This window comes from Phragmites australis, chromosome 18 (assembly GCF_958298935.1).
Source record: "Phragmites australis chromosome 18, lpPhrAust1.1, whole genome shotgun sequence".
In the NCBI taxonomy this organism is placed as follows: domain Eukaryota; kingdom Viridiplantae; phylum Streptophyta; class Magnoliopsida; order Poales; family Poaceae; genus Phragmites; species Phragmites australis.
In genome coordinates, this window is record NC_084938.1 from 18,925,006 (window position 1) to 18,940,079 (window position 15,074).

Below are 15,074 nucleotides of genomic sequence, written 5' to 3' on the forward strand. Positions count from 1 at the left end.
ACCACCTATCAAGACAATCATTTGAGAACCCAACTCTTGCATCAACAACTTGAGATCTTCAATTCTATTTGCAATTTCATATTGACGTTTCTTATTCTTGCTAGTTCTTCGATTGCTCGCAGAAATTGAACCTTGTGTTCACATTGATTGTGTTATCCAGCAAGGTCAATAACCATTTGGAGTTGGTTCTGCGATTCCTAAGGCACTCATGAACGGTTCGTTTGTAGTTAGATTGTGAGAGTCAAATCCACCAGATCGATATTTGCCATCTCATCGAAAGATCGGGACACCTCAATTATATCAAGTGGTATCAGATTTTCAGGTTGCTCGATGAGAATTTTTCCACTTTTTTAGTTAAGTTTGTCTTTCCTACTATACATAGAACAAGCTACAAAAACAAAGGTTAGATTTTTCTATCCAAACCCTTTGCGCCTTTCATTTTCATTCAGTTACTAAGTTTGTTGCATCATCATTTCTTGTTATTGGTTGTGCAGCCACCTTGTTTTACTCGCCCGGCACCGCAAACCCTCCTTGTTCTCCCACGCAGCTACCTAAACCTACCATTTTCTTGTTACCAAAAATCGCCTACCTTTTCCAACAACCACCTAAATTCAAATATAGAGAAATCTAGCAACTAAAATCCAACTAAGAATCAAATGTAGATCATCTCTATACATCTAACAACGACAAAGTTGCAAACTTTACCTAAATTAGATCTCAACTACATCTCTAAATCCATAACCATGGAACAAGCACCATCCATCATCAACCCTAGAGCAATCTACCAAGTAATCTATCCAAAAATGAAATATAGATCTCACTAACCTTAAAACAGTTGACTCCTCCAAATTTTGAAGGCTCCACGCAAAAAAAAAAAAACTTGAATCGCCAAAAAAATGGCAAGGAGGCGCTGTAACACTGGGCTGCGGCGGCGGCGGCTCTATTCTGGGTCAAGACGGGGAAGAAGATGGGCTATATATACTGTAACAGGCTATCAGTGCCGGTTTAAAGAGGAACCGGCACTGAAACACCACTATCAGTGCCGGTTTGAGTTCAAGCTTCTGACTACTATTCTATCAAGTATCCAATTCTCACATGAGAAAGGGCTCACACCGAGAACCTTTATCCTAAGCCAGAATAGAACAAGAACTACTTAATACCTCGATTCTACTAGAGTAGCACTTAGCCTCTCCGGCAAGACGTGCTCAAAGCCTCTCATAATCACCGTCATGGCCCCTTCATAATCTCTTTAAAAGACTCAATAGCGCAACAACCTCCAAGCCGTCTAGGAGGCGACAACATCCAAGAGTAACAAGTCGATGATGCTTGCTGGAAGGATCACTAGTGCTCCAATGCTTAAACTCTTTAAAGTTATGCACTAGATGCTATCACACTCTCAAAAATGCAACCATTAAGCCAAGAGAGGGAGAGGAGGAAGGCAAGAGCTCCAATGAATTGTAGTGAAGTACTAGAGAGCTTCTTTGAACTAGCTAAGCTCTTATTTATAACCCACACTCAAAAATATGGCCGTTGCTATTGATTTGACACCTCTGTGCACTGGGCGGTTAGACCGTAGCTCAAACGACAGTTGGACTGCCGCAAATACAACGGCTATAAAAGGCATGATAATGACTCTGACACACGTCTGATGGTCAGACCACGACCCCTCACGATCAAGCCGCGAGCAGGGAACAGAGTGCCAAAACTCTCTGTTCCCAGGGCGATCAGACCGCGACCCCTCACTGTTAGACCGCGAGCAGGGAACAGAGTGCCAAAACTCTCTATTCCCAGGGCGGTCAGACCAGTCATGCCGGCAGTCAGACCGTCAGCCAGACCAGAGGGCCTGAACCCCTTTGTTCGTTTAGCGGTCAAACCGGCACACTCTTCTGTCAGACCGAGATTGAGTTCTACTAAGTATTGACCAAGTTTATACAGTGGTCGGATCGGCCTCTCCGACGATCAGACCGGCACAGCTCAGAAACATCCCAAAGATAGCCTTTCCTTAGTTTCTCTCAAACTAAATTTCTCACTCTATATGAAATGTAAATTTGAGCAATTGTGGCACTATAGATATCTCAAGTAAACATACATCAACCCCTATTAATAGTACCGTACTTATCCTATACTTTGACCGGTAAAAGAAAATGCCCTACAATTTTACCTTTGCCTTGAGCTAGCTATTTTTATGTTTTTCACTCATGCATCTTCTAGCTCTGCAACATCTTTGTGACTAACATTTTCGTAACTCATTCAAACATATTAGTCCACAAAAGTTATATTGTCATTAATTACCAAAACACAAATTAGGGGCCTAGATGCTTCAGTTTGTCAAGTCTCTTCCGATCATGGCTCTTGAGATATCAAGTCGCCAAGACAAGACCTCAAGCATGATAAGCCACCAAAGGGAGATCTCACCACTAACCTCTCTTCCGGTCACTTGTGTGCCATCTTCACTTCGAAGCTTTAGTCACAAAGACAAGGACCTCTGTGTCCCCACATAATCTTCTTGCCGTCGCTCCACACTAATTCGGAGGATCAACAAGTTACCGGCGAGTCACCAAAACTCTAAGGCGCCGGTGTACCTCTCGATCACAGTTGGATCACTCTTTGATCGACTCTCTAGGTTGCATCACCTAGCAACACTTCTCTTTAGGTCTATAAGCACTAATCACTCTCTAATCTTATGCTTAATCGCCTTGGATGAACACTTTAATCACTATAATGGTTTGGATGTCTTCTCAAGTGTGTATAAGGTTCTCTGGACTTCAGCACCTTCAAATGACTGAGTGGGTGGGTATATATAGTCTCAAACCGCGAACTAGCTATTGCTCTAACGGCTCAACGTTATTGTGAACACCGGATGATCCGGTGATAACAATGGTACAAGCACCAGACCATTCGATGTGTACATCAGTGGATACTGGTCGTTGGAACCCCACTCAAATACATTTTGAACACTGGATTGTCCGATGTAACCTTCACTTCATAATCAGATTGTCCAATGTGTTGTCTTGCGCCAAGCTGAGCCACTTCTTCTTTGTGCAATTAGTCTGGTGTGTTGATCTTCATCTGCTTTGACATCTTCCTAAAAACACTCTGATGTGTTGACTTCTTTATCATCGGACCATCTGGTGTATTGAAATCTTATATTTTTTTCATTTGCACAGCTTTTGTTAAATGTTCTGGTGTTCACACTCTTTAACACTGGATCATCCGATGTACTTAACTTCAATTTCCTTCGAAAATCAACTATTCTGTTAAATACTCTATTGTGTTTTTGCTCCCATCATCGAACCATTCGGTAAGGTCAATTTACTTCTAAACAGAAAATTATACCCCGGTGAGTACAAACTCCTCTACACCGAACTATCTTGTGAGAACAATTTCTCTAGGACTTCTCCAATTCAATTAAATTTTGTTCTGTTTTCGATGACTTTTTTTATGTATTACATTCATGAGACCTACTAACATATATTCTTAGCAAATATATTAATTCAAATAGTTATATAATCATTAATCATTAAAATCATAATCATAATCTAATAAAACTATTTTCACTACACCTAGACCAACATAGGCCATGACCGCCTTTACTCTCAAGACATTTGATGAAGACACGTTACTCTCAAGACATTTGATGAAGATGTGTCTAATTTCTTCAACAATTCAATATTGTACCGCGACGCTGAGAGTGGGTTGGTTCCCAGCCTAGCTAAGCCGAACCTTGACAACCCGGGCAAGCCGAATTCGCTCGCTCGCTGTAGCGAAGGCAAAACGATGCAAAACTTGGCAGCGTAGGCCACGAGGAGAGCCCGCCTCTCGCCTCGCCTTGCCCGCACGGGTAAGCCAAACCTTGCCCGGGCGGGCAAGTCGAATTCGCTCGCTCGGCAAAACGATGCAAAACTTGGCAGCGCCAGGACCCTGAGGAGAGCTCACCTCGCAACCAATCGCGTTGCCAGCTCTATCCTCAGTAGGCGAGGCGCAGGGTGAATTCACTTTTTTGGCGCATATATGAAAGAAAAAACTGAGGTGTTCCTTAGATAGGAGTTGAGCCCCTCAAACATCATCTTGCGTTGCTGCCGGCGAGGCGAGGCCACCTTTGCCGGAGGAACCAAGCACGCCCTATATCCGCTCAGATCATTCTTTCTTTCAAGCTGCTATCCAAGCTTCACCGCTGCGATCAGTGCCCACTGACTCCAGGTCAGTCCGTCAGTGTGGAACCGGTCGTACACCTGCTCTACCGAAGCCCGGTAGGCTAGGCTTTGACCTGCGTGCCTGTCGGCAAAACAAGCAGCATGCGGCACCCGGACCGCAACGGCCACCGCCGAACTCCAACCCAAGCCAGGCAGGTGGCCCGGCCGGACATGGATTCGCCGCCCATTAGCACTAGTGCCCAGCTCAGCGGCTTGGACCAGCAACATACACACACATCCTTGCGATTTCCTGGCGAAATGAAATCCAGCAGATACCTCGCAGCCAGCTTTCCCCGTTTCTTTTGCAGAAAACAAGTCCAGTCAAACTGATTCGCAGGACTCCTAGTAGTAGTATTTAACAAAGATCATGATGCACAGTAACACAGGCATTTACAGCTAACCCATACCAATATTTTAGGCTGCATGCAGCTCTCCCAGGCTGTAAAGGGGCCGCTTGCCCTTTAGTAAACTGCACCGAACATGGGCTGATGAGAATCACAAGCATTGAGTATGTGACAGTGAAAATGGTGACTAAACCTAGTACTAATTACTCGCGATTCCTAGTGTGAAGACACTTGGTGGCACTGCGAGTAACACCAGCATGAGCAGGCATGGACCAAATGCTATCACTATCATCTCTTCTCGTCATCACACCATGTATGGGAGACCTTAGCTGTTGCTCAGTCTACTTATCTACTATAGGCTAAACGTATTGTTGTTGTATCTGCACTTCGCAACAATTCAAGTCTTCATTTAGAACACAGGAACTTTACAAGTTACCCACCGGAACTAAAACGTTTTGTGCGAAATTCCTACCGACCAAAATGTCCCAAATACTTCCAAATTCCTACCAACTAAAATACGCCGCCAAAACCAGCACACGTATTTCTGACGAATGCCATGAACAAGCTACTTTAGAGAAATTGTAAGAGCATTTCTGACGAAACCAAAACCCCCTAGGCATTGCACAATGCAAACCCAGAACAAGGTCACCTGCGCCGGTGGTAAATATGCACTTCACTACTTCAGCAAGGACCGTTCCTTGATCCGGCACCAGCAGCACCATCATCTCCAACCTGCACGCCATTGAATCGATCATCGGTCACTCGAACACCAACCTGCCCACCTGAACGATGACATCCGCCCTCATCACTCACCACCTCACAGGCCACCATCAAATGCAGAGATACGCGAGATGAGCAAAGCCCCCTCCTGCTCCGACGCAGCTGAAAGCACAGCGCACGCGGCCCGCAGGCTACGCGACAAAACCGGCAGCACAGCACCAGCACGATGCAGGCACACACTGGTGGACTGGCAGGAGCAGGGAACGGACGAGCTCGCCAGTCAAAGCCAGCTGGATAATGACGCTCATTAGCAAACAAACGCAATTAGCACGGCACGATTAGCAGCGTAGGGACAAATTTGGGGCCACTTGGAACCCTTAAATCGTCGTCACATATCATCATCATCCGCTAATCAAATTGTACACATCCACATTAGCTTAATTAATTAATTGATTAACTCTGCAGTTCGATCCCTAGCTCAGCTTAGCTTACAACACCACACCAGCGACGGTACAACAGCACAGCACATAAAATCCTCATAATTAATCCACGAATTGATTAAACGACTAGATTAACACCAGCAGCGACAATTAGAGGAAGGAACCGAAGCGAAGCCTACGATTAACAACACAGCACCAGTTGAAGCACGGACCCGGAAGAAACGACCCTCGCGACGGAGGGACGGAGTCGGTCAAGCGGCCGCCGTCTCGCTCGGCACGGCGGGGCGTACCTTGGGGGGCCTGCCGCGGCCGCGCTTGACGGGGGCGGAGCCGTCGCCGGCAGGGGCGGCGGGGGCCGGGGTGGTCTTGGCCTTCTTGGGCGGGCGGCCGCGGGCCTTGGGCATCCCCGCGGTGGCCTGCGCGACGGCGGCGTCGAGGGGGTCCTTGGTCTTGGGCGGGCGGCCGCGGGGGCGCGGGGAGGCCGGCTTCGGCGCCGGCGCCGGCGCGTTCGAGTCCCGGGGCTTGGGCGGGCGCCCGCGCCCGCGCTTGGGAGGGGCGTCGGGCGCGTCGGCGCGGAAGTAGTTATTCTTGAGGAAGATGAGCTCGCCGGACTCCTTCATGCGCGCAAGGTGCGCGGTCAGCAGCGACGCGTGAGCCGGGGGGAGGTCGCCGTACTTGCCCTCGATGTACTTTGAGATCGCCGACTTGTTCGACCCGTTCTTGTCGTTCAATACCTCGATCGCCGCCAGGATCATCTGCCAACCCAAGAAACACGCACAACCGTCAGCTCACAAGAATCTCACTCCACGGCAACTCCAGGAAAAAACATTTTTTTTCAACAAAAAACCCCAATAACAAAAAAAAAACTCCATCAAGCACCTCCAAACGACAAATCCAAAACCATCCCATCCGAGCACAGAACAGACTTTTCGCCATAACCAACACAAGAACAGCAAAAAAAAAAAAAGCAAAAGAAACGGCGGAGGCAGGGTTACCTCGGGGTAGGGCGGGAGCGGGGACGGCTTGGCGGCATCCTCGGCGGCCATGGCGACGTCGTGGCGGTCCGGCGGGGGAGGGAGACCAGATGCGGTGGGGAATCGTTTTCGTCGGAGGATGATATAAGAAGCGAGGAGGATTTGGATCAGGGTAGATAAGAAATGTGATGGCGAGGGAGATGGATGGGCTCGCTCCGTTTCTTTACTATTTTCCCCTCTGTTTTTCGGCCGTGTGTGTCTCTGTGTGACTGAGGGAGTGTGAGATGGGATCAGATCGGGATGCGGAACGGACCAACGGCTGGGATTTCTCGGGCCGGCGAGATCGGGCGGGGCGAGAGAGGGGAGCACGCGGATCGGTGACGTGGCGAGGGTGGAGTGTTTGGGTGCGCTCGATCGCTTTAGTTTTTGTAATGCTTTTGTCCGGGCCTGCGGCGGCTTTAGATGGGGAGGAAATGACCGGGATGACCTCCCGTTTGGCTTTCTTGGACTCTTTGGTTTTGCAAGTAGATGGCGGTGGTCTGGAATTTTTTGAAACGGAAATTTGGGTCGTTTGGTGGTCTCAACTTTCAGATGCGTGGATGTTTAGCGCCTACGGCTGCGTTTGGTTAGACGTGTTAGCCTCGTGCTAGATAGAATCGTTTAAGATGAGTTCTCGTTTCTATGTTTGCTTTGTTGTATTAATTAAAATATTTTGTACATTGTGGTATAGATTGTAGAAATATTCTATTTAAATACTGAACGGTTCTGTAAAAAAAATCGGCCAAACAATTATGTACAATTTCTGTCAACTCTACTAATCACTTATATTAGTGAATATCAGTGGTTATTAAGGGTTTTTAGTTAAATATTAGTTATAATTAGATATTATTAACCCTAACTAATTATTATTGTGGGTATTTGGTGATGATTATTGACAACTTAAATTATTATTAACTCTTAATAATGATTAGTACTAATTAGCATAATATATGGATAATAACAAATATAAAATTATTATTTTATAAAATAATTAAGTTATATATGGATATCATACATAACACTTAAGCAGTTAAAAATGTTCTCGTATCATCTTATACATCTAACCAAACACATTCTCATATCATCTCATATATCTAACCAAACAACCTACTTATATCATCTTATATAGGATCATCCCGTCCAAGACTATACTATCTAGAACCATCACATCCAATTCAACTTCTTCAACCAACCAAACACTACCTCAGTATGGTCGCAGGAAAAATCTATATAGAGTAACCTTACTTATACTGGTGACCAATATTCATACATATATGATGATTGAACTAAGATTATATTTTGGATCCGGTGATTCCCGTGGAGCTTTGCGCAAAAAAAATGTAATTCCGACAAACCATTTTACAAAATTCCCTTGTTCAAAATGGACTCTAGACCAATTAAGTCTAATGCGGGAAAAACGATAACTTGCTAGCTATATTAACTTTAAGGTCTCTATGAGCTTTAAGATGGGTCCATATGTGCTGGTTTTCGATTGATTTCTTGGGGTTCTTTCTGATACTTAAAATTTCTCTCTAATGTCAAAAAATTATTTGTAGGATCGAGAATGGCGACTATAAGGGGTGAATAGGCGTCTCAACAAATTTTTTACAAAACCAATGACTTTCTCCTATTTGGATTACCCAACGCAACTCAAAACTCAAGCAAAAATAAAAATAGAAAGAAGTTTTAACAAAAGAAAATCGAAGTAATATGATTCCATGGATGGTATATGAACCATAGGTTCTATTTAAGATCAATTCATGTATCTTAACACTCAAAAGATCACAATTTGTAAAAAATAAGAAAAGATGAACACCGAGCAATAAAACTCTTCAAGTTTGACCTTAACAAGAATTTGGTAAGTTGCAACACTGTAATAACGGTCATGCAACGAGCTTGATTTTCTTGATGAGAGATTCCGCTAAACCATTTTAACTATAGACATATGAGACTGAGTGATGAACCTGAATCTAGATTCATATGGCCATATAATAGTCGTTGAAAGCACATAAGAAGAATTTAGTAGTATGTCTATTCAAATGGATTGAATTCGATGGTCAGGATAATGCGTTCGTAATTTAATAATATGAGCAGTTATTTTGGCAAATGCATGGTTGAACAATTGCTTGTGGATTTTTAATAATGTGAGCAGTTATTTAATAATAAGTGTATTGCGGGGAAAACGAAAACTTGCTAGCTATTTTAACTTATACAAATTTCTAGGATTGAACAATTGCCTGTGGACTTTTATTGCAACCATGCTTCTTTTAGACTTGGCATGATTCGGTATTTGGAAAAAAAACTAATTTGTCACTCTTAATAAATGTCAATTTGCCTGCTGAAACTGACATGTGGATCAGTTTGAATCTATACAACTAGGCCTAGGTGACAAATTAGCTATCGTTTAGTATTAAAAATAGCAAATTTGTAAATCACTCATTACATTCGAGACTCATATGAAACTCTAAGGTAGGTTCCATTTAAAAATAAAAAATCTTCACTACTCTGGTTAGTATTGGTTGGTAGGTGATGAAAAGGAGAAAGGAGAATATGTAAAAACTATATTTTATTATTCAAGACCTGATCTCAAGCTTAAAATGGCCATACCAATATAATCCTTAATGTTCCTGACTTCCTTATTGTAATATGTAAAGTCGGGTCTTAAGTCCATTTTTTCCACATATTATGGATGCCCTAGTAAAAGTTACACTATTTTCAACATATTCATGTTAATTTGTTGCGCTCCACACGAATCTGTGGGCGGCAAAACACGGTCAACTGAGGTCGTTACTCGGTCATTTACTGATGCATGCAGTTACTGCGGTAAGGGTAGAACCGTCACTGCGCAGCGTCATCGAGTACACACCCTCGGCTTCGAAATTTGAAATGTATGGCAATGCTGAGCTGTGCTCACTCGAAGAGGGAAGCGCAAAAAAAGCCTTTGTTTTTCCCGTTCAGTTCCAGGCCTACCCACGCTTCATTCAGGCCGCATTTTCTTCCGCCAAACGCCACCCGTCCCGCGATCCTCTCCTCACAAAACTGCTACGGCGACACCCCGCGACCTGCTCGTCCGACAGGTCACGCGAGGACCACTTATGGGTCCCACCCTCAGTGTATGTACTCTCTCGGCACGTGCTCCGTGTGCGCGAAGCAAATACGTCGGGGAGCCGGGTCTGCATGCTGCAGCTGCATGCTTCAGACAGCAGGTCGAAGGCCACTAGGCCAGGACACCGCTGAACCGACACGTGCTCTCCCTGACCTGCGGGGCCAAGATGCTTTTGACCCCACATGTCGGGAGGACGGCGCCAGCTGTAAGCCGTAGCTGAGCGCCGGGGGCTGCTTTTACGAGCTTCTTTTGGGCACGGGAGTAAAGGCTCCCGCCTCGGTGACCGGTCCCCTACACTTGGCTTTTGCTCTGCACTCTAGAGGGACCAGGGACATTGAAGAGCGAATTATTGTCAGCTAAAAAAAGAAATTTTTGGTTTCAGCTTTTATTATTGCTTTTATAATTATTTGGTTTGTGCCACTAATTTTAAAAACTTGTTCAATCCTTACTTATTAATTGGCAGTTAGATCGAAAAACTTGTTTGATTATTACCACTAGTTCCGTACAAGTACAACTATTAACTTGAGCCTAACAAGTTTTAAAATCAATGATATGATTCGAAATATTAAAAATGATGGCAAATGTCAAAATTATAATTGATGCAATAATAAAAACCTAAATTTCCGTAAAAAATGGATCTACGGTGTCCCTGTTCTTTATGCTATGAGGCTCCGTTTGAAACCTGATTTCCTACTTTCGTGGCGACTGGAACTTTCCAAAAGAACTATTTTGTTCTAAATAGTAGAGCCTGAACGTGCGTCTTTCCTACGACTCGGGGCTCTTTTGGCCCAAAAGGAATTTTGAGGAAAAAAAAAGGGAAGTTGCATCCGAAATGAATTTTGAAGAAAGGGGTGTCTGGGACGAGGTTAGCGTCATTTACTGGTATATTTCGTTTGGAAGGTTCGTCTTTCCTATGAATTTAGAGGGAAGGGGAAAATGAGGTGAGACATTGTGAGAAATTTCAATCGATGTTCAAATACAATCGACCCTGTCTCCCTCTGACTGGTGTTTAAATTTCCTTTATTTTCTTGCTACAATCATCCGAACACCGACACATGCAATTTTTCCTTGCATTTAGTATTTGTGAGTTGCATTGATAGCCCTTTACTTCGATTTTGCTATAAACAGACCATCAACTCTGCCAGACAGTACAATTGAAATTGGGCTTAACACGTTTGGGAAAAAAAGTGAAATTTGCCTTAAAATTTTCTTTAGGACCAAGATTATTGTTGAGCAAGAGTTTATCTTGCCTCAGTAAATATGGTGAGAGTTTCTTCTAAAAAGGCTTGGAGACGAAGTTTAGGAGGAATGAACACCACAAATGTATTGATGGTAGAAAAAATGGATCGATCCGGTAGGAGTATCATAGCGTGATTTGATGTATTTTCACCTCTGTATCTTTTTTACTGTCTCACTCGCCCTGCTATCCCAGGCGACCAGGGCTCCTATTTATAGGACCATGCGTAGCTTGGCGTACAAATTATCATAATGTACAAATATCTGGGACCTAACCGAATTACTGGACCTTATCCCGAATAACTACTTTCTACCCTATCTGGGAGACAAATATCCACCACAGTAACTATCGTGGTGCTTGCCCCTTGAAGGCTGTGAGCCGATCGCTAATTGCAGCCTGACGCCGCACTGTTAGAGGTGTCAGGATAGCCTCCATTACGCCGGAGTGTTAGAGCGGCGACCATCAGCCTAGGCATTTAATGCTGGTCACTTCCTTGCAGGCAAAGCATGAACGGTGCTCCCCTTCCGGTGGAACTTTTCTAAGGCCTGCTGACTCACCTTGTAGCCTTCGGGAAGTCGGCCCGAGCAGCTGGAGACAGGGGCCTCGAGAGGCATGGCTCTGGGAGGCAGGACTCCAGAAGGATGGGGCTTCAGGAGGCCGAGGCTTCGAGGGACCGAGGCTTCGGGAGGCCGAGGTCTCGGGGGGCCGGGCTTCGGGAGGCCGGGTTTTGGGAGGCTGAGCCCTCGGGAGGCCGGACCGGTTAAGCTAAGGGAAGGCTGCGCAGGTACGAAGAGGTATCGCGAAGGGACCTAATGACCTCGGAGGTCGAGCCTTTAGCTAAGGGTCCGAAGATCAAGGTTCCGGACGGACCTGGATACTAATCTTCAACCATTATTCTCAGGCTAGTTTATTTCCCCCCAACAGTACCCCCTCATTCTCGGGCCCTGATGTTTCAGAGGGGGAAGAGGATGTAGCGGAAAACCAACCCCAGCCTGGTATAGTATCAAGGATGCCTGATAGCAATTCCCTGTTCTTAAGAAGTTTTTTTATTGGGAACCGTAGGCGTCGATGGCGAGGCCCAAGGCTGATGGCGTACTGGTGGTGGCGATCAGCTCCGGAGCTTGTTGGAGTTGACATGCGCGGTGTTGGGACCCCGTGCCAGAGGAGCGTCGATGGATGTGGTGTACTCCGGGGTTCGTGCCGAGGCCGATACAGGTTATCCGGATTCCTTTGGCATGGTTCTTCCTGCCTTTTGAGGTCGCCAGAGTAGAGGTTACGTGTTGTATTGGGGGACCCTACGTGTTTACCTAGCAGGATGAGACATTCCACTGTCGCGTTCTGACTGGATAATGCGGGGGGTCATTTAGGGTCTTGTGCCCACGCCCTTATCACGCGCCGAAAGGAGTCTGGGTTATTAATGCGACGGGACATCTGTGCGAGAAAATGAGGCATTCGTCGTGGAACGCTGCCACGTGCTGGCGGAACGACCGGGGAATGGTCACGATCCCCTCAGGCATTCAATCGGGGACACCGCGGTGTTGGTTCCACTTCATCTTCCGGGCTTACGCGGCTGCTTGGCCTGGGTATAAAGCTGGGGTCACCCAGCTGGATTCTCCACAGCCCTACGAGCGAGCAGTTATCCTTGACTTGAGTATGGCATCGTCTTCCTCCTTATCCTCTTCGGAGATGTCGATGATCTCGATGGCTTCTTCGAGAGCCAGATCGTTTCGGTCATCGGTAGAGGCACTGATGGCAACACCGCTTCCATCTCTGTAGGGGAGGCGGCTGCCTGTCGCTTCGGCCCGACCCTTGGCTTGGGAGGCCATGCCCGTTGAGATCATCGATATCTCCGATGACGATGAGGAGATCGACTGGGATCTCCTGCAAGGGGAGAGCGAACAGACGTCTGTGGAGATGACGGCGAAGGAGGAGGCCGAGAGAGAAGACCCCGCCGGTGATCTCCTCGGACTCTTCTTCATTCTTCGACAGCTCGGGAGCCGGCTACTGTATCAGCTTCTGTAGCGGCAAGCCACAGATGAGGCGCATACGCTGTCCCATGCGTGGCCCCTGCCGGGACCCTTAGGAGGTAAAGGCGGTCTCCTGGAGGGAGTTCTTGGTGAAGTCGTGAGGCATCTATGTCTCATGGTCAACCATGGCCTTACTGTGGGCTCATGGCTTGACTTAGTCACCTTGTACTCTTTCTCACCCTATTTTGCTCTGTCAGTGCCTATCTTCTTTGTAGCAATTTCTGTACTATCGCTTTTGTATGTGTCCTATGGATGTACTAGTTGTTTAATAATATAACATGGATCTTCGGGGACGGTCGTGTCTCTTTCTGTATCGGAGTGCAAGGGGATCTTTCGAACAGGTGACCGTATGTGTGTGTGCCTTCGTGCCTTCGAGTTGCGCTTCTTTGTCCCCTTCGTAGGCGATGCCTAGTTTTCCGGATGACCGAGGTACCGAGCCTTCGCATAGATCATCACCGGTTTCGCTCCTTCTGTGGGAGAGGTGGCCTCGGGAATCTAGTGACGGTAGATACATAGGGTAACTAAGGACGGTCGGGTGAAGCAGTGGCGACCTCATCATTCCCGGTTATTGTGTACTCTTGAGGCTTGGCACTGGTAGGGCCTTCTTCCAAATTTGTTTCAGATTTCTGACTTAGCGAAGTCCATTTGAAACCTTTGGAGTCAAGCTCCAGAGGTGGTCCTTGACCCTTCGGGTTCGGGAGAGGTGGTCCGCGACCCCCTCGGCCCTTAGCCGCTTTCCCTGTAGGGAGGGGAATTTTATACCCCTTTGATCTATGTATTGTGCCCTTTGGAGGCCAGCGGGTTTTGTACCCCTTCGGCATGGAGGAATTTGCCTTCAAGATGCTGAGGTACTCTTCCCGTTAGGTCCTTTCAGAACCTTTCCGCCCGGAGGAGTTTTCAGAAAACATTCCCATTTACGGGGTTTTTTGGAAGTCTCTCCGTTTTGGCGGAGGTTTAGTAAATTCTTTGTGGTGCATAGGTTTGATAAAGCTCTCCGTTTTCGCCGAAAGTTTTGTAAAACTCTCCATTGTGCTGAGGTTTTTGGAAGTCGCTCCGTTTTGGTGGAGGTTTGGTAAAGTTCTCTGTTTTTGCCGGAGGTTTGGTAAAGCTCTCTATTTTTACCGGAGGTTTTGTAAAACTCTCCGTTGTGCGGAGGTTTTTGGAAGTCGCTCCATTTTTGTCGGAGGTTTTGTAAGATTCTCGGTTTTCGTCGGAGGTTTTGTAAAATGCTCATTTGTGCGGAGGTTTTGTAAGATTCTCCGTTTTGTCGGAGCTTTTGTAAGACACTCCGTTGTGCGGAGGATTTGTAAGATTTCTCCGTTTTGTCAGAGGTTTTGTAAGACTCCTTGACATGTATTAATGCCAAAGGCCCTACACACTATCGGAGTTACGCAATACCTTCCAGGAAACCAAGGAATTCTTGCCTTCTAGGTGACCTAGGCATGCTACGCCCGTGGTGTGTAGACTTTTCGTGCTTCCGAGGAAACGTCCGGGGTGCACTGCAACACTGTCCACCAAGGATGTGCCCTGGCTGTGGCATTTATATAACCGAAGCTATGCAATACATTCCAGAAAACCTAGGCTTGATGCCTTAACGGTGACCTAGGCATGCTGCGCCCGCGGTATATAAGCATGTCGTGCAACGAGAATTCCTTACGACAGCATTTCTCAGAGCACCTCATCCTCACATCAGGGTAGTCCATATGCGGCGTCCACACACTATCGAGGCTACACAATACCTTCCAGGAAACCTAGGCAGTCTTGCCTTCCAAGTGACCTAGGCATGCTACGCCCGCGGTGTGTGGGCTCCACTGCCTACCAAGGCAAAGCCTACCCTCTGGGAAACCTTTTCAGGTGACATTGGGTTTAGTCAAGCAATGCTTACTAGTGTGTGGGCTTGTCATGCCTCCGGAGAAATCCCCTAGGGGCACCGCAACTACATTACCAAGGAAGTCCCGTGATAATCGTCATCTACACACTATCGAGGCTACACA

General features: G+C 46.4%; 1 protein-coding gene across 1 annotated transcript; it reads right to left on the reverse strand.

Annotated features, from left to right (window-relative positions):
• Positions 1-5,689: 5,689 nt before the first annotated feature.
• LOC133899646 (HMG-Y-related protein A-like) lies at positions 5,690-6,943 on the reverse strand. Its single transcript, XM_062340674.1, has 2 exons — positions 6,693-6,943; positions 5,690-6,452 (listed from the first exon to the last, which is right to left on the reverse strand). The coding sequence occupies exons 1-2, from the start codon at positions 6,741-6,743 to the stop codon at positions 5,949-5,951; spliced, it is 555 nt and encodes a 184-aa protein (XP_062196658.1). The 5' UTR covers positions 6,744-6,943; the 3' UTR covers positions 5,690-5,948.
• Positions 6,944-15,074: the final 8,131 nt, after the last annotated feature.

Bases quoted from the DNA above. Each gene is read 5' to 3' on its own strand.
- LOC133899646 (XM_062340674.1), bottom strand. From the start codon at position 6,743: ATGGCCGCCGAGGATGCCGCCAAGCCGTCCCCGCTCCCGCCCTACCCC. The intron at 6,453-6,692 runs GTAACCCTGCCT...TTGGGTTGGCAG, and splicing joins CGCTCCCGCCCTACCCCGAG to ATGATCCTGGCGGCGATCGA.